This window comes from Eptatretus burgeri, chromosome 4 (assembly GCF_056783735.1).
Source record: "Eptatretus burgeri isolate ZD-2024b chromosome 4, Ebu_testis_v1, whole genome shotgun sequence".
Classification (NCBI taxonomy): Eukaryota; Metazoa; Chordata; class Myxini; order Myxiniformes; family Myxinidae; genus Eptatretus; species Eptatretus burgeri.
Genome location: NC_140964.1, coordinates 121,718,612 through 121,739,067, shown reverse-complemented (window position 1 = coordinate 121,739,067; position 20,456 = coordinate 121,718,612). Strand labels below are relative to the sequence as shown.

The 20,456-nt window shown below is 43.4% G+C and overlaps 1 protein-coding gene across 8 annotated transcripts in view; it reads right to left on the bottom strand.

Annotated features, from left to right (window-relative positions):
* LOC147029000 (uncharacterized) overlaps positions 1-20,456 on the bottom strand; it is a 335,824-nt gene that overhangs the window by 37,201 nt on the left and 278,167 nt on the right. For all 8 annotated transcript variants that reach the window (XM_085879912.1, XM_085879913.1, XM_085879915.1 and 5 more), the window contains 4 exons: positions 20,185-20,354; positions 15,350-15,797; positions 6,422-6,548; positions 491-754 (listed from right to left, as the gene is read on the bottom strand). In XM_085879912.1, coding sequence (XP_085736038.1) covers positions 491-754; positions 6,422-6,548; positions 15,350-15,797; positions 20,185-20,354 — 1,009 coding nt within the window. The remainder of the gene's footprint in view (positions 1-490; positions 755-6,421; positions 6,549-15,349; positions 15,798-20,184; positions 20,355-20,456) is intronic.

The following is a 20,456-nucleotide window of genomic DNA, read 5'->3' as shown; positions in this document are numbered from 1 at the left end:
TGAGACATCACATTGTTTACAAAGAGGAAAAAAGTTTGTCAGTAGCAATTACATGTTCCATGACTTTGTTATTAAATTGGAAGAAAACAAACTGGTCTATAGTTGATGGGATATGTTTTGTACCCTTCTTGTGGAGGAGAGTGATGTTTCCTAATTTCCAGGTAGGTTGGGAGATGATTAAAGAAGGACAGGCTGAATAATGCAGGAATTGGAGAGTCAATAGGAGGTGAACATGATTTGAGAACATTGGCAGTGATGACATCTCGGCTCCACAAAAAGCAGGGTGGAGGCCGGGAAGAACTCTCTAACTTCTCAGGTGAGGAAGACACACAGTCAAGTAGACAGTGGGTACGAGGGGATAAGATGGGGACACAACGGAATGGGTTGGGAACACGATCAATTTGGAGGCAAACAGAGAGACAAGCATTCTGTCTTATCTTGAGCAGAACCAACAACAAATACAGTAGATCAAGTAAAGTTAGACACTCACTTGGCAGTCGAGCTTGTGTTTGGGGTGTCAAGACCACACGTTGTTGCACAGTGCCACCAGGAGCTGTGCATCCTTGCAGGAGCTGAGGTCGTGGAGAACCAACCGTCGTTGTTGGGTTGCTCTGCACCATACGCAAGGGGGCCGAGGGTACAATAGGGGTGGCCACAGTGGTCTGAAGTGCGGAACGTCCAGCCGAAATCAAGCTTGGAGCAACTTGCTGCACTGGGAGAGCAGCAAACACCCTTGGCGCCCGATTCAATGCACCTGGCAAGTTGAGAAGTAGCAAAGGGATCTCTTGAGTAAGGAAAGCATTGTTCATCAAATGTATATTAAAACAGAAAAAGAAGAAAAAAAACACTTGTGAAAAACATCCATCATCAGAGAAGAAAATAGAAGCTTGTTGAACACAACTGGTGATGCATCTCCAGATATTCCTTGCTGATTAGAATGATCTATTCTTCTTCGTTTGTATGCAGCACAAGTTTGTGGAGTAGCATTATTGGGTGAGGGTGCAGCTGTGCCACTGATGCAATGCCCTCTGTAGGTTAGGCTAGGAATTGGGAATTTGGCCATGGTGCCAGTGATAGCTTGCTACTCTCTTCGTGAAAGACGTCATGAAATCTTCAACATCCACCAACGAATGCTGGCAGAAGGGTCTTCCTTTTCTTACGCTCAAGTTCATCAGAGGGACAGAACACGTATTGATGAATCGCTCTACCTGTGAAACACCACAATGATAGTTCGTAGCTGGGTCGGGATTCAAAATCCAGTCTAAACAGCCGAGAGGTGAGTGTGCGGAGCTTTTGGCCATCCTGTCAGCACATTTTTATTTCATTTTAAATGAACCCAAAATGAAATGCTTCAAATTTTTTTTTTTTTAATCAGACATCCATTAACTGGATATATGGATATCTGGAACACCCTTGGTCCTGACCATTCCAGATAAAAGAGGTTCCACTGTATTCGTCACGAATAAATAGGGAATTTGAAGGAGGTGGGTTTGGGGTTGATTTTAAGAGGGGTAGAAAAGATCATGGTTTTGAATGGGGGAAGATATGAGATGGGAGTGAACATATGTTTTGAAGTCCTGAAAGGAAGAGTGGGATTGAAGAGAGTGTAGGAGTTTATTCCAGAGATGGAGAAAAAACAGAGGAATGAAAAAGTGAAGGTGAGCAGTAATTCTTGATTTTGGCAGTTTCACCCAAAAGGGGTTGCTGGCGTACCTTGAGCGCCCTGTGGAAATATTGGGGGATACAAAGCATTGACAAAGAAGGGGGAGGGGGAGGGGGGCAAGGCCAGAGAGGAGTCGGTAGAAGACAATAAAACCGCCGACCTGTCTGCGGTGAGAGAGTAAGAGACCCAAAGACTCAGCTTCATTGCGGGTGATACCAATGATCGTAAAAGTTTTGGTTTCAATATAGCGTGAAGCCGAGCTAGGTGTGAGACAGCGGGAAAGCAGTACTCCATCAGGCTGTGGATGAAAGTTTTGTATGTGGTTAGGAGCTCAAACGTGCCAAGGAAGGACTTTGCATGACGGAGGATGCCCAGTCGGCATCTGGCTTTGGAGGCCAGTTTGGAAATGTGGCTTTCCCAGAAAAGATCATGGCAGATAGTGAGACCCAGAAGCTTGAATGACAGAACTTATTGAAGAGGAATGTTGAGAAAGTAGATGGGCATGTTTTTCAGATGGTTCAGAGACATAGTGAGAGTGTGAGATTTGTCCGACCTGAAAGACATGTTCCAAGTGTTTGACCAGTTTGTGCTTTTATCCTGGTCTGCAGAGAGTGAAGAGGCTGCTGCCTGCCGATCTGAAGGATGACAGATGGTACGGCAGAGGGTGAAGTCAAGAGCAAAAATAGAGAGAGGATTTTTCAGAGTTGGGGAGAAATCATCGATGAAAACCAAAAAAAAGCACAGGGCACAGAACACTGCTTTGAGGAACTCCAGTCTGGACAGGAATAGGAGATGAGAGAATTCCATGAAGAGCCACACGTTGGCTGTGACAGGAGAGGAAGTCCAAGAGCCATGAGTGGAGATTGCCTTGGATACCATAAGAAGAGAGCTTGGTGAGCAGTGTGGGGTGCCAGACTGCATCGAAAGCTCGTGATATATCTCGGGAGATGGCTCTGATCTCATGTTTGGCATTGAGGACCTCCATCCATTGTTGGGAAAGTAGAAGCAGCATGTCCAGGGTAGAGTGACTTGGTCTGAATACAAATTGATGATCAGAAATCAAGCCATTGGAGAAGAGTAAGGATTTAATGTCGAAAGCAATGATAGAATCCATGACCTTGCTGATGATTGGGAGCAGGCTGATTGGTCTGTTGTTGCAGGGATATGTTTTTGGCCCTTTTTATGCAGGGGTGGTAATGTTTGCTGATTTCCAAGCAGATGGCAGATGACCTTGAGCAAATGAGAGGGTGAGCAAGAGCAGAGGAGCAGATTTTTAGGACACGTGGGCTGATGCCATCTGGACCGGTTGCAGAATCTGAGTCGAGGCTTGACAGGAAGCTCTCCACCTTATCAGCAGAAAAGGACAGAGTCCAGGAACAGCTGGGTGCAACTGGGTAAGGTGGGTACAGAAAGTGATGGGTTTGGGACACAAGATTTGGAAGCATATTCAGAGTTTAGGCATTCAGCCTTTTCACGTGCAGTCAGCTCTGCAGCCGTTTGAGGTAAGGGAGGGGATAGAGGGGGAACATACACCAGAAACAGAATTGACCAAATGCCACCAGGATTTGGAAGAGGGAGACAGGTTTGAGAGTTCAGACTTGAGATTGGAAATATGTTGTTTCCTGGCTCTCCTGTGGGGAGACACACACTTGTTCGAGCTTTATGGAAGGAACTGGGATTGTCTTCAGTTGGATTTGCTTTCCATGAGGCGAAGGCAAGTTGTTTCAGGGCAACTGCTTTGCCTTCAGGAAAGCTATGACAACTGAAAATCAGATGGGATAAATCTGTGCATGACAGAGAGCAAATTTCTTTGAAACAATTCCCAGGATGAGTTGATGTCAGAGAAAGTATAAATGGGAGACGAGTCGAGAAGTTTGATAGCTGCTTGAAGTCCCTGCCAGTCGGTCACAGAGTGAAATGCCAGACTTGTCGACGCTGAGGTGGTTTCTCTGAGAATGGCCACAGAGATGTCCACTTTAACAAGCATATGGGCAGAGCGTTGAGTGCGACCTGGGAATGTTGGGTGCGACATGCCAGAAAATGAAGGCCACGACCTTTCTGGTTAAGCATTGGGCGCAAAATTTCTTGCTCCTTTACATGGATTCCCGTTTGGTTTCAGGGATGCCGGTCGTTACCACATTTTGCCAGCAGTTAGCAGATTAGTGAAAAGTTGAACAATTTGAGAATCTCGTGACATGATACCAGCAATTACAGTTAATCAAGATTGCTGAAGTATTTGGGGACCATTTTTTGCTGAGGTCTTGAATACACCAAATGTTCATGTATAAAAAAAAAGGTGCCTTGAGAAATTAAAAATAAATAAATAAATCTGTGGATATTTCAGCAATATTAGAGTGAATATTCCTCACGCTTAATGTCGGTTTGTGCGCCAGTTGCATTTTCTGGCCATCGTGACCTGGAGGAATCTTCAAGGGACTGGTAGCCATGCTTCAAGTCAGCAATTTGTTTTGTTTTCTGCTGAATATGAGGGTGCGCCTTTTTATTACTTTTATAAGAGTGAGGTTCACTGAAAAGCAAGGTTGAATTGAGATTGGGGTCATAGGACAATAATTGGGCACAATAAGCAAGGAAATAAAAAAACAGGAGAGGAGAGGAAGAGAGAAAATGGGAGGACAACACTGAAACCACCAAGTAAGAGGGCTGGATTACAAGAGTTAATGGGGGTAATAAATATCATGGGTCAGGATGTGAGATGACATGAGGTGATGGTACACTGCCGGCATGAATCGCTGGAGGGAAGAGTGGGAAAGAACGGCCTCTGGAAGAGTCCATTGGCTGCATAGGGTGAGTCCATATAAATCTTTGGCTGCATAGGGTGAGTCTCCCATTCCATAGACAGGATCTTTGTTCTGTTCTTATGTATGGCAGCTTGGCTGCTGGGTCACTATCATTTCTCGGAAGCGTGATTGTGCTGCTGATGCTGTGCCCGTCCACCAGTGCACTGGTACTCATTTTGCCAACCTAGGTAGGATGACAGGCTGAGCCAATACCCCACATGGTGTTAATTCAGCAGCCAACGGGGCTCGGACGCAGGACCCTAGGATCCTAAGCCAGCCACCCCAGCCGCTAAGCCAACACCAGGCTTATAGATGGGATAAGCGAGGAAAAATAGGCGTTGAGAAGTGCAGATTTTGGTATATTAACCATAAAGGGGGTTACTAATGCATGCATTCTGGTGTTGTTGGGGAGGGTTGGAGGAGGAGAGAGAAAGCATCAGGAGCAATATCGGAGAAGAGGCACTAAAAACACAGAGAGACCACCGATCTGCCTGTGATGTGAAGTACAAATGTTGCGCTTTGGCCTCGTCACAGAAGACTGCATTAATGTTGAGAGATTTAGATTCCACAGAATCCATGAGCAACAGACGTAATGTTGTGGTACCAGGCTACAGGGGAGAGCAGTTCTCCACTGAAGTACGGACAAAGGCCTGTAAACTGCGAGTAGCTCCGATTTTCCAAGGAATGACTTGGATCGACGGAGGATGTGAGGCTGGCTTTGCTGGACAGCTTTGCCATGTGGTTGAGCCCAGGAAAGGTCATGGGTAACGGTGAGGCTGAGGAATTCAAGAAACTGAACCTCTTCCAGCGGTGGTTTAGTTTGATGATCATTCCAGAGCAACAAGGTGAGACAGTGAGATTTTTCCATGATTGAAGGATATGTTCCATTTATCAGACCGAGCGTATAATCAATTCCAGATCTATTCACTAAACTGCACATTCCCATTGTGCGTTCATGGATTTATTTGGAGCCGACATCTTTGCATTAAAAAAAAATACCTGGATGTTCAATTTTAGGAAGGTCCATAATTGCATGATGTAGCAAATTTCTGGATTATATCATGAAACCGCAAACAATGTCAAATTTCTAAAATTTTGACAAACTGGGTTTGACAAAAGAGTTTATAAAACTGGGTCACCACCCAATACGGTCAACTCCCCATTACAATGATGGGATAAATTATTTTCTATATTTTTGCAGATCCATCTTTTCACTGCAATCTTACATTTACAGGTGATTTAATTGATTGATGCTTGTTTCTGCTGTGGATATACATCTACCCAACTGTTACAAATCTACAATATGGATTTCCCCTGACCACTTGTGTGAGTAAGGAGGTGAACGATCAAATCTTAATATGGAAGGTAGAAGTCCGTTTTGAGATGAGTATTACTTGCAAAAATAACAGAAAGCTGATTCTAAAGTTTGGGATAAAACTACTGAGGATGCAAAGTTTCATCTTAATATCTTTATCCAGCGGCAATATATGAACCTCCAAAATATCAATTAAAAAAAGATGTGATTCTCATTTGCAAAACATGTGGGACCATATTTCGAGGGTTCCGTAACCAGCGAACTTCGAGTTGGAGGCAGTGTGACCACTCCTTGGGTTTTTTCACAAGATCTTGGCTATTCGTTGTTCACCTTGGCGTCTTGGTTTTCTATTATAATCACTTTTCCAAAACCTTGTGAATTCTTGGCTTTTTTCATTGGCTCACCTTGGCATTTATGAAAATGAAGAGTGGTCACACTGGTTGGAGGAAGCAAATTTTTGCAGGACAATTTCATCATTGAAGACATGTTTAAAAAAATCTAAATTCCATATGTATCCCAGGTGGTCACCCGGGAAACTTGTGGAAAGTTAGGGTAGGTCGGATGAAATGTGCCAGAATTATTTTTCTTCTCTGAAGAAACTCAAGAGGTGATTTTGTCTGCACTCAAGTGTCAGAGAAATCAAACCTGTGGTTGTTGTTGCTGCTGGGGCAACTGGTAATGGAAAGATTTGACCCTTAGGTTGAGCTACTGCTGTGCTCTGCATGATGGTGGCCACCGGGCAGCTGGTGACAGTTGTATCCATCGTGACACCCTGGAAGGCAACAACAAAACAAATAGGTTGTTGACTAAAAGCAGCACATGCTCAATTTCTGACCAGGATACATGCAATCCGCATGGGATGTTAACAAACAAATGAATTGCATTTTCATGGAAATACATTTTCAGTTGTGTCAGTGGTGGGATAGTTTGCCATATTGCGATCATGGCATTCTGCTAGCATATATACTTCTGCATACTGATGTCATGCACACTTGTCATCACACAAGAGGTGCGATGGTTCGGCATCCTGCTATCATTAAGGTACTGAGATATGTATGGTACATGGCATGGTATTGTGCAGCAGCACACCCAAGGTAAAGAATACACGAAAGAAAAGTTATATAAAAAAAAAAATTTCTGTCCACATTTTTGTTTAAACCATAACAAAAAAGGCCAATACCCATTGCATCTGGTGTTATACAGTATTGTAATTGCAACTTGTAAGTTCCACCTTGGCTGACAGGATGGCCTAGAGGTATGCACACTCGCCTCTAAGTTGTCCAGCGTGGGTTTGAATCCTGATCTAGCTATAAACTGTCATCACAGTGTTTCACAGGCAGGGTGATTCATCAATGTGTGCGCTTGTCCATTGGATGGACGTTAAATGGGAATCCAGTCTGCCAGCATTAGCTGGTGGATGTTAAAGAAGCCATCACGTCCTTCGTGAAGAGTAGGTGAGCTATCGTCACCACCATGGCCAAGTTACAAATTCCTACCCGAACCAGTAGAGGGAATTGGCACCAGCGGCACAGCCACTCCCTCAGCCAATGATGCCACCTCACAATGTTGTGCTGCACACGAAACAAGTTCCACCTTTTCAAAGTAAATGCGAGAGCGAAGTCGATGGCGCACCATCGCAAATCCCCACCTCCAGCAAAGTTGAAACATGGCAAAAAGTTCCACCAGGAATGATCCAATATCAAGTTTTGAGGTAAATTATTTTCCCCCGTTTTGACCCCTGTGACCTTAAGTCCCCACCCCCTGAGGCATGAACTGTGGGTCAAATACAAAAATTTGTTACATATTTCATGCGTCTCCCAATGTTGATTGCATATACAGTTCCATTTTAAAATGTTTTAAAATCTGCCCGTAACTGCATTTAAAAAAAACTTTTTTTCCCGGTATTTGACCTTTTCACCCACCCTAGGGGGCAGGGCTAAAATGACACTGCTCTTGCAACATCATGCCATGTGGTGACGAAAACGACCAAATTCCATTAATTTCTGCACAACCGTTTAGGATGTTTAGGACGAGATCTAGCATGACGGATGGATGGACAGACAGGCAGACAGACAGAGCCGATTACAATATCCCTCGTTATTTTTTTTTAAAGCGTGGGGATAAGATTTTTTTTTTGGGGGGGGGGGGTATTTGAGTACTGTGCCATGAATGGGGTCAAAAGGACCTCAGTGTGAGGCAGATGGCGTTGAGGCAAACCCCTGTTGTTTGGCTTCTCGTACAGCACCTGCTTATACAAAGGGTAAAGGTGCAAAAGGCAGCCGTACAGCACATTCAAACGAGACAGCCCTTCACTGCCTCACAAGGGAGTTCTTAGATGATAAAAGGCTTTGGCTCACCACTTAAATAAGTGTGATTAGCCACAAGCAGGGAAACTCTTATTTTGGCATTATGACGTATCTCAGGGCTTCCCGGCAGGTGACGAGCACCAGGTTTCACGACTACTGTGATAAATAGAATTAGGAACACAACAACGCAAAATCCATTTCTGCTGAGAGCATGTTGTGGGTGAGAGCAATGGAGAAGAGGAGGTTTGCTTCATGGAATTTCGAGGTCAGACAAGCGAGGGTCGATAAATTGTGGATGGAAATTAGCCAACATCACGGCATTACCTAAAAAAGTGCAAAAACGGATCCCCTTAACTACAGCCCAATTGCCTCACTGTACTTGCAATCATCGACAAAGTCACGGAATCCATCATCGCAGTTGATACAAAATGATTCATTTTCTCCAAAGTGTCATCTCAGATCATAAATTCAGATTCAGACCTGCTCACTCTTCTTTGAACGTTCCCAAAAATGGGGGAGGGCCTCAATATCAGACATGAGATCAGGGCAGTCTCTCTGGACATATCTCAAGGTTTTGATACAGTCTGGCATCCTGCCTTGCTCTCCACACTGTCTGCCTATGGAATCCAAGGCCAACTCCACTCTAGGATGACTGACTTCCTCCAATCCCATAAACAATGTGGCTCTCAACGGAGCCCTTTCATCTCTTATCCCTGTCAAGGATGGAGTACCCCAAGGCAGTGCTCTAGGCCCCAATATTATTCCTAATCTTCATCAATGATCTCACTGACTGTGGAAAATCCTCCATCTCTTTGCTGATGATTCCACTCTCTGGCGTAACATCCCTCATCCTTTTAACAGACAGGCAGCAACCTCTCCCCTCTCCTCAGACCTCGACAAAATCACAAACTGATAAAATACAATTTTGCTTATGTACAGTCATGGCCAAAAATATTGGCAACTTTGCACTTTTTTCAAATGATGCACCATTTCTTCCAGAAAATTGTTGACATTAATATTTTGGTATCCACATATGTATTTCTTTGGTTTGCAGTGGAACAAAAAAAAAAGCTGAATTTTTTTCTTTCTAAATCTTATCTTATTCCACAAAGAATTCCTAAAATAGCCCAGACAATATTATTGGCAACTTTTAGGAGTTGTTAGAAATAATTGGATTTCAAGCAGATGATGCTTTTCCAGCAAGGAATTTTTTTTTTTCAAACAAACAAAAAAAAGAAGCACCCAGTCATGGTTCAAGACAAAATGCTGGACTGTTCTGAAGTGGGCATCAAAGAGTCCGGATATAAATCCCATTGAACATCTGTGGGGAGATCTGAAAACAGCAGTTGGGAGAAGGCACCCTTGAAATATGGGAGAACTGGAGCAGTTTGCACAAGAAGAGTGGGACAAACTGTCAGTAGAGAGATGAAGGAAGCTCATTCATGGCTATAGGAAGTGCTTGAACTGCAGGTATTTTGTCCAAAGGCTGTGCTACCAAATATCAAGTCAAGGGTGTCAATAATGTTGTCAATGCCATTTCTTTTATTTCCTGATCTAAAATGATATATAAAGTTCTGAATCAAAAACAAAGGTTCTCTCATATTGATAGTGAAATAAAGAATTGTGGAGACAAAATACTTCTGTCAATTTCAACTTATTTGTGGAGAAAATTGTGAGTTATTTGAAATAATTGACAAGACTGCCGATATTTTTGGCCATGACTATTCATATCGTCCACCCCTTGCGTTCTTTCTCCCTTACCCCTCATCGTTACGTGCATCCCTTGTTTGTCAGCATCCATCGACGTTCTCCCTCTGCCCTACTGTTCGTGTGTTTCCCTTTCTACTGCTGTTCCCTTTGTTATGCTGTGTCACGATTTGTTGTGTGTAACAGCTCTTCCACGAGCCTATGAAAATAAATAAATAAACAAACAAATGCCCCAACATTCATGGATCCTGATATTCGTGTCATTTTTCAGGAATGTATCCCCCCACGAATAGCGGCAGGTACTGACAAAAAAATAGCGGCAGGTACTTACGGTAGGCATGGTCTGAAAGGTACTTAAAAAAATTCTCGGATCCAGATTCGGATCTTCACCAAAATCCAATCAATTTGTCCTCGTCACACACCGAACCAAACCTGTCCACCAAATTTTGTCCGAATCCAACCATAACTTTATGAGATATCCTGCTCACAGACAAACAGATATGGGTGAAAACAACCTCTGTCCACTTTCGGTGGCAGAAGTAATAAGAAGACTGGCAATGGTGATAAAAACGATGCACTTAAGGAAAAAAAAAAACATTTGAAGAGAATAGAGAAGCCCACAGAGCGAATAATAAACCTCCACCTCTGTTTGAATCAGTGAAGGAAGGAATAAAAAGAATTCAAGAAAAGGAATAGCCCAGAGATTGATGATACATCTTGCAGAGATTTGGAAGCATGATGAGCTAGAAGCCATCTGAAGAACTATGGTATGATCTGTGAATTGCAATTGATCAGCAATTGTTCATCTTGAAAAAAAAATAAGAGGGAAATGTGACAGAGTGCAACAACCCAAGTCACATTCAGGATAACTGAAGATACAGGCTACAGATCGAGACAAAAACGGACAAGAAGATGAAAGGAACAAGCTTGGTTTACAACTTGGAGAAGAACGCGATCAATTTTTCAACTTAAAAAGAGTCTTGAAAAAACAAACGGTTTGAATAAAATAGAGGTGCATACCTATCCTTCAATTTTTTTTTTTTGTATACCTTGTCGAGGCTCGTATGAGAGCTGACGCACAACGCACAGCAAGGGGGGCATGAGACAAGAGAGGTGGGAGTGGGAGGGACAAAACAGTGGGGAACAGAGACATTAGGAGATCTGTGGAAGGGAGAGGGATGGGACGGGAAACATGGGGAATACAAGATGGACATTACAGGGACTTTCAGGAAGGAAAGCAGGGGAATTGAAGGAAGGAAGTGGGCTTGGGTGGATTATCGGGCGTCAAAAAGATCAAGGATTTGGATGGGGGATGATAAGAGGTGGTGGTGAACAGCTGTTTTGAAAGCCTGGAGGGAAGAATGGGAAAGAATAGAGTGAGGGAGTTTATTCCAAAGGTGGGAAAAAAGAGGAATGAGAGAGTGAAGGTGAGCAGTGATTCATGATTTTGGTAGTTTTACCAGAAGGGGGTTGTTGGCGGACCTTGAGCGCCTTGTGGAAATGTGGTGGGGACAAATCGCAGAGAGAGCAGGGGGGGCGAGGCTGGAGAGGAGACTGTAGAAGACAGAAAGACCACTGACCAACCTGCGGTGATTGAGTGAGAGGCCCAAAGACTCAGCTTCATTGCGGGAGATGCCGATGATCCTCAATGCCCTGGTTTCGACAGCGTGAAGCCGAGAAAGGTGGGAGGCAGGAGCACCAGCCCAGAGGGGAGAGCAGTACTCCATCAGGCGACGGACAAAAGCTTTGTAAGTGGTCAGGAGCTCAAGAGGGCCGAGGAAGGACTTTGCACGATGGAGGATTCCCAGTCGGCGACTGGCTTTGGAGGTGAGGTTGGAAATGTGACTTTCCCAAGAAAGGTCATGGCAGATAGTGAGACCCAAAAGCTTGAAAGAAAAGGCTTCTTCCAGAGGATTGTTGAGAAAGTGGATGGGGGGGTTTTGTAAACGGTCCTTTCGAAGAGACATAGTGAGAGTGTGAGATTGTGAGATTTGTCTGGATTGAAAGACATGTTCCACGTGTTGGACCAGTTTGTGATTTTATCCAGATCTGCAGTGAGCGAAGAAGCTGCTGCTTGCCGGTCTGAGGGATGACAGATGGTACGGCAGAGGGTGGAGTCATCGGCAAAGAGAAATAGAGGATTTTCCAGAGAGTCGATGAAATCATTGATGAAAACCAGAAAAAGAACAGGTCCCAGAACTATACCTTGAGGAACTCCAGCCCGGACAGGAGAGGAAGTCTGTGAGCCATGAGTGCAGATGGCGTTGGATACCATGGGAAGAGAGTTTGGTGAGTAGTGCTGGGTGCCATACTGTGTCAAAAGCACGTGATATGTCCAGGGATACGGCTCGGATTTCCTGTCTGGCATTGAGGAGCTCCATACATTGATGGGAGAGCAGAAGCAGCATATCCAGGGTAGAGTGACCTGGTCTGAAACCAAATTGATGATCGGAAATCAAGCCATTGGAGAAGAGGAAGGATTTAATGTCTGAGGCGATGATGGATTCCATCACCTTGCTGGTGATTGGGAGAAGGCTGATTGGTCTGTAGTTATAGGGATCTGTTTTTGCACCTTTTTTATGCAGGGCAGTGATGTTAGCAGATTTCCAAACAGATGGCAGATGACCTTGAGCAAATGAGAGGGTGAATAGAACAGAGAGAGGGTGAGCAAGAGCAGAAGAGCAGGCTTTGAGGACACGTGGGCTGATGCCGTCTGGACCGGTTGCAGAATCTGCGTGGAGGTTTGAAAGCAAGCTCTTTGGAAGCAATGATCATAAAGCAATTGATTCAGTGGGAGATAAGAAAGTTGTGCACAATCAGGATTAGAATTGTCAAAGAATTTGCATCAAGGATGGCTTCAGGCTCTCAAAATAGTTTGAAACCGGATGAGGAGTGAGGATGTGAGGCGTGGACGCGGTCGCTCCCACATCTGTTCGATCTACATGGCGAAAACATCATTTGCGAAGAGGTCTTCATGGATTTGAAGGAACAGGTAAGATTGGTTGTGGATGGTTACCAACTTAAGATATGCAGATGATGTATTCCTGGGAAGTAGTATGGAAGAACTGCAAAGGTTATTTTTGGATGTAATGAGAGAAGAAATGATAAATCGGCTCAAAATTAAAGGCAGCAAAAAACGAAAACGATAATCATCTCAAAACAAAGGCCGAGAGATGGAACGGTTAGAGCCAACGAAGACGATGAGGAACAAGCACAAATATTCATCAACATGGAATGCCTCTTCAACAAGAAGTATTATGCCAGCATGGAAATAAGGTGGCAGATAGAAATGATCAAGAAAACAATAATTACCTCCACCAAAGGAGGTGGATAGTGGTTATGTATTCACTTCTGTTTGTCTGGATGTTTGCGAGCAGGATATCTCATAAACTTATGGACAGATTCGGACGAAATTAGGTGGAGGTTGTGTCGGTGTCAAGAACAAGCCGATTAGATATTGGTTAAGGTCCGGATGCAAATCCAGCCTATCCGTGGGCCACAAGACGCAAACTGTTCAGCCTAGAGGAGGTATGTGCTCTCCACTGTCATTCTAGTGACATTCACATCGATTGGAAAAGATATCAATCAAGAACAGGACAAAACTGGGTTTACTGAAAGCGCTGACATTCCTAATATCAACCTCGAGAGTAGAATGCTGTGTACTGAAGGAAAGAGAAGAAGATAATAGAACGTCTTGAGCTGTGGTGCTACAGAAGGCCATCAAGAGTGAACTCGGTCAAAAGAAAAACAAACTTGAAGTGGGTTGACAACAGATAAGGGATCAGGCAAGACTAATGGAAATCCATCCATCCATCCATCCATCCAATGGGACCATACTCTGTGCAGAGCGTTGGTGCTGCCGAAGCAGTTTCCTTGGCTATTGGACACAATCCTGGACGGGTCGCAACTACAGATAAACTCAGATGTACAATGGATTTTATCAAGTGCAAGGTGATAACTGATAAGAGTATGTTAACTGCCACGATAAACAAGAAGCAGCTGACGTTTTGCCTGTTTGCCCTTCATCAGAGCAAAATATGTCTCTGACATAGAACCAAGACAGGAAAAGCCAGTCACAACTCCCTTCCAACAATGGTTAACATACTCTTATTTGGCTTTTAGGTGATAAAATACAATGTTTAACTTGTCCGCATATGCAGACCAACATTAACTTTACAAATGTTGGTCTGCATACATTTATCACCAAGACCAGTACTGTAGTCCATCGAAACTCCAATACTTACAGAATATGTGAGAACTTCGAGGGGAAGGCTAAAGACAAGGTGGACAAATTGGGAGAAGATGATCACTGGTACACAGATTGAGTAAGATGACTGGTATGAGCATGCAATGGAGGCAACAAAATGACAAGATATCAAGCAAAATGGAAAAGATGTTTCATGTGTCACACCTGAATGAGCAGAACAAAGAAGATATTTTTCTTCTTCGTTCATATGCAGCACGAGGTTGCAATGTGGAGTCAATGGCTGAGGGCGAGGCTGTGCCACTGACGCAATGCCCTCTGACAGTTATAGTAGGAATTTGGAATTTGTTCATGGTGCTGGAGACTGCTCGCATACTCTTCGCGAAGGACACCATGGGATCTTTAATTTCACCAATGAACGCAGCCAGAAGGGACTCCCAGTATAACGTTCATACGAGGGACGGCACACACATTGATGAATCACCCTGCCTATGAAACACCGGGATGACGGTTTATAGTCAGGTAGGGATTCAAACCCAGGATAGACAGCTTGGAGGTGAGTGTGCTTACCTCCAGGCTATCTTTTCAGCCAAAGAAGAGATGAAAAGTTTGCATGCAGTCCCACAAAGTTGCATCACCGACTCATAATACACATAATCTTTGAGACATTTGAAAAAATAAAGCTATATATATTTCTTTATTTAGTGGTATTTTATTGAAACGCGTCGCAAAGCCGGTCTTAACACAGGAGAGCACTGTGTTTTTGACTTGGTCTGTTTACCTGGACTTAGCAATACAATAACGATGCAAACGTGTCCACTCCAGATGATACTTATAAAAGCAGTTATACCCATCACACAGACCAATGTTAGGGGTTGATATTGGCAATGCAGTTACAACTGACATCTGAATGTTTAAACCTTACCATCAGTTGTCTTTTAACAGTTAACTGCAGATAAGAAGTTTGTCGGATAACAGCACCATATTCATTTCATAACGAGAATTGTTATTTCCGCATTAAATTAAAAACAAATTTAACCCACAAGGCTTTCTCACTGTGGTTCTTTTTAACACTCTTTAGGATTCTGGGATTCATTGCGTGGAATGTTTTTTTTTTTTTTTTACTGCATATCAGGCCAAAGTTAATTTGATGTTATGAAACTGAGAAGTGGGGGGGGGGGGAATGATGGTGCAATACAGGGAAATATGATCAAATGGAGAGCAGCGACCACGGTCAATGCATTTATGAGGAATAATCGAGTGATGACAGCAAAGTCCTCAGGATATCATATGGTTTGAGGACAACATGCAAGGAATCGGATGTATGTGTGTGTTTTGTACAGAATCTAAACTCACCTTGTTAATCCTCTGCACCTGCTTGTGGCCAGCTTGAGCAGAGCCGTCTTTGCTTCCCACCGAAAGCACACATGGAGCGTGCTGCAGTTGCGGCACCGAGCTCACAGTAGCTTCGGGGACCTTCGACAGAGGAACATTGTGAAGACCGCTGCCAGGACTTTCTTGTTTTCCTGCGATCACTGCGGCTTGCGGAGAAGGATTTGGGGCAGAGGTCACTCCGGGAATCACATGCAACACTTTAATATCGCTGGGTTGCTTGACTGCAGCGGCAGAAGTAACTAGTGATGAAACCCCCAACTTCTGAATGGTTGGAGCTCGTTGCGGAAGGGTTTGAGCCGGGATGCTGCTTTGCTCCGATCCTTGTTTATGAGAGTCTGTGCAGGTCACTTTACTGGAGCTGACGACCACCACGGTTCGCCCGTCAGGTTTTTGTACCGGTTGTACCATCCTACGGGGTGTTACAAACGTGTGCACCTGCTATGCTATCCAAATATCAATTGCAAATAAAAACAAAGCATTAAAAAAACAAAGCATTAAAAAACAAAGCATTTAAAAAAAAAAAAAGCATCGGTAAAGAAAACAAAACCTACAAGCCTTCGCCAACATTTGGTTGTATTGTTAGTTATCACAACAAATCATTCAGTAATTTCTAACAAAAGCAAAATCCAGCAAATATATGCAATTACCACATACATACATACATACATACATACATACACAAACAAAACATAAATATCGATAATACGTTGAAAGCTGACAAAAGTGAAGTTTTGAAAAAGAAGCAAGATGCACAAATATGAATAAACACTCAAACTGAGGGGAGGTTTTTTTCAGAATGGTGTCATGATCACACCCTCAATACCCACTCCCTCCAGAAGGGGTGATTGGTTAAAGAACTTGCACAATGCCACATGTACAGGTGAAATTGCAAGTCATTGGCCCACCCTGACAAGGTGTGGGGGGGGGAGAGGGAGGGGCAATGCCCATAACTTGACCCTGTGTACCATTCGCAGCATTTGAGGGAAATTTGCTAAGCAGTTTCCAATCTGCCATATCTGCCATTTTCTGTCATTTTCATGTCTGCCATATATGTGCACACTTACTCGAACATTTGCCAGCTTTGGCCTATACACCTGCAGCAGTGAGCATCACTATGTTGATGGTCTGAAATCATGTTACTCAGTCTTGTAGTGACAATGTGGTAGCTTTTTGAGCAACAGATTAACTCAACTACCCATGGCCAAACATCGATTGTCAGCTGCTGCAACTTTTACTCTCGTCTCAACACGAACTTTATCAGCGGTCTTCAAGGCAGCCAAAGACGACAGCCCTTTTTGCAATCCAAGTGAAAAGTTCAACCACTTTTGAAATTATTGTGGTTTAAATTTCACAAAAAAAGCACTGCATGACATGAGGCAGGTAGGCAGTCTTTTAGACAGATGACAGAAAAGTGCGGTGTGCGTGTGGAATTATTGCTCAGCCCTCGACGTTATTCCCAGACAGAAGCAGTATTTACCTGTTTTTGATCATATTTAAATTACCAAGTGCAGAAGCTTTGCAATCTTGAGTGTCATGTCAACTGTTGTAAAGGGGTGTGGCTCATTTTACAAACTTTTTGCTCAATGCACCCACTAGCTTCTTCTTTTTTTTTCTCCAGGTTTCAAATTTTTTTTTCCCCCAAACATTTTTTTATTATTATTCAGGTATCGAGGATCGCTGAAGAACAGAAAAACAGGGGGGGCATGGATCAACAGACAATGGCGCAAAAAGAAAATAGTGGGACGACAAAAACAGAAGCACTGCAACAAAAGAGGCAATTCTAGATGGATGAGAACTGATTCTCAGGCTGTGTCATAAAACTCAGTTGTGGAAATGGGAGAGAGACCACAAAATTGTGGTGGGAACCAGACTTGAAATCCTGGAAAGAGCTCACAATAAACTCAAGAAGGCTGTGACACAGGTGAGAAAAATGGGGTTGAAAGAATGGAGGGAAGTTTTGATGTTAGATGTGGGGATGGGGAATAAGGAACGGGTTTGTGACCTGGTTCCTGGGGGAAAAAATGGCAGGGGCTGGGTAGAGAGGTGAGAGGACAGGAGGAGCAAGACCAGAATAGAGCAGGTAAAAAAAAACCTGCAAGGCCATTGACTTTCCTACAATGAGCAAGAAGCAGACCCCGAGACTCAGCTTTGTGATGAGAGCTTATAATTACAGGAAGCACATTATATTCCTGGGCCTTAAAGAAAGAAAAATGGGAAGCAGCCGCCACATTCCATGCAATATTCCAGGACATCTTGGATAAAGGCTTTGTACACCGTCATAAGCTCAGGACATCAGAGGAAGTATTTGACCCTGAGGAGAATACTGAGGCTGTGGCTGGCTTTGGAGGCAAACTTCAAGACATGATTTGCACACCACAGTTTATCCATGATAATTGATAATGCGGTGAATTGAGGAATTTACTTGCCAGTCCTTATGAAAGGACAATGGGAGAATCTGGGTCTTTCTTGTACTAACATGCATGTTCCAGGTAGATGGCAAGTTGCCTAATTTCTCCACATGAGCAGAGGGATGCTGCCACAGCCAAGCTGGCAGAAAGGTGTGTAACTGTCCTGCACATAATGTTCATTGTCTGCAAAGTGATGCAATGGATTTCCAGTGATGGATGTGTTACTGACGTACATCATGAACAGTATTCGTCCCAGAACACGACCCTGAAGGGACAATGGCCTCTTTAGGTACAGCATTGGATAGTTAGTATTGCATCCAAAGGAACCTGCAACTTGCAAGCACACAGGAGATATTAAAGCCAGTCAAGAAAGGAATCCTAAATGCCATTTGCTGAGAGGGTAGAAATCAGGATGCGTACCAGACAGAATTAAATGCATCGGATGTGTTACCTGATACAGGCCTGACCTCTTACTTGAGAATGAGGACATCCATCAATTGCTGACAAAACAGCAGTATGTCAAAAGTGGAATGACCTGGGTTCAAGCTAAACCAATGGTTTGACATCAGCAAGTTGGTGATGAGATGAGTGTTCCAGTCTGCTGCAATTATAAACTCCATTTCTTTGCTTATGATGGGGGGGGGCGAACTGTAAGGTCTCTAGTTGAGGATCAGTTTTGGCACCATTAGGTAGTGGGGGAAACGTTGGCGATTTACTCCAATTCGGGCAGGCAGCCTTCAATAATAGGCCGATAGAGCAGAGAATCAGGAGCAGACAAGTCAGATGAACCTTTTTTTTTTAGTACAAAGTCAATGGTACAGTCAGCCACAGCAGCAGAAGAAAAGTAAGTGGCTCAGAATTTCTCTACCGTGGCTAGTAAAGACCAATCTGCCCGATTAAACTGCAGGACAGAGGCACCTTCGGTAGATCCATGAAAACCAACAGGTAGGCAGACAGTTTGAGGAGTCCATGATCTAAGGAGCTAAGGGGAGCAGAGGAAGAACAGGAAATTATGGATGGAAAGTTGGAAGTTATAAAGTCAGGCAGAGAGTGGCAGGGTTGGAAATCAAACAGATTGGGTGAAGCCAGAAGTGCTACAAAATGCCTTGGGTGCAGTTCCATGGACATTGGTGTGATTACTGATTCCAAAGCAGCTGGAATGGTGACAGTGGAAATGACCGCACATTCAGAAGAGAGGGTTGGGATGGGAAGATTGAACGGAGTTAAAGTTGGCTGAAAGAACTTAATATGTGGGGTCATCACAGTTGGAAGGGTGGTTGACCATGCACATAGACAAGACGTTGCTGGAGAGAGGGACACAGATTCAAAGATATGTTCCATAGGAAAATGTGGGGGAGGGGATGGGGGGGATGCAGGACAGGGACTACGAGAAAGGGATTTTGTTTTATTTAAATGAGCAGGAAGAGGGAAGGATTATCAAGGCATTGCAGAGTGTGAGATATTATTTGAATGAGTGTTTGGTGGTATATTAGTTTAGTGACATTTTAATGCTTGTATAAATGTAATTGGATATGGAACAAATTATTTATTACGTAGGAGTGAGATGTTTCTTGTAAAAGTTGAGCAGAGTAAAAACGTGACGAGTTACAACATTGTAGTTGGACAAAGCTGTGTGGAAGGATTGCATGAGTTATGGCCATTTCAGGCTTTGGATACAGAACCATATAGTAATTAAGACTAATTTGTAGATGGAGAAACTTTCACGCATGTTCTTGCTCAAAATTTATTTCACGGGTAAGGAAGAGTGAGCAAGGGAGGGTGGAAAAACAAAACAAGGCCAGGCATCAGTTGTTTTGCTGTGTAAAATGCTGTGCCCAAATGCTTCTTGTATCGTTTGTACTTTAACCTTAAATTAAACACAAGTTTGGACTGCACTTGCCTGCCGGTTGGACATAAATTACAGTTACAACAAACAGGTGGACACTACACAATAAGACAGGTAAAACTTAGTTTTGCAGGAATTAAGCAGGTACGCATGTCACGGTCATGAACCCAGGAATGGAATTAAATAATCAGGTTGTATGAGAGTTATTCACACAAAGTCGACCATAAATATTTGCTGAGTTATTGCTTTTGCTGATTCCTCAATAAATGTTGGAATTCTAATTGGTCATTCATCATCTCAAATCATTATCATTTGTCCTGTCTTTGTAATTAAATATTGTCAACACATCTCCTTTATCATTCCCAAAAATGAATTGTCTCTTTTTTTTACAAGCATGTTTTTGCAGTTACAATGTTGTTTAAAAATCTGCAGCACAAGTGGCCCATGCATGCAACCGTCTGTCAATATTGTTAGAATGTCGAAATTTTATTCTATGAAATAAAAGTACAAGACATCATGAAGTGTTTTTGACAATGATGTACCTGTTGACCTTCATCTTCACGGGCTTTGGGCGTGGTGGTGGATCGGGAGACGAGGAAATCTCTTCAATGAGCTTCTGATTTACTTTGCGGTTGGGTAGGAAAACTTCTGCTTCATAGCGTGACAGTCGACCCTCCAAATTGATCAAATCAAAGATGGAAAGGTCCACAGACTGGAGGATTTAGGAACAGGGTCATGGTGAAAAAGTGGTCACAATGATAACTTTCTTTATAAACACAAGTTTAACATTCACAATACTTGCCTTTCATGTGGA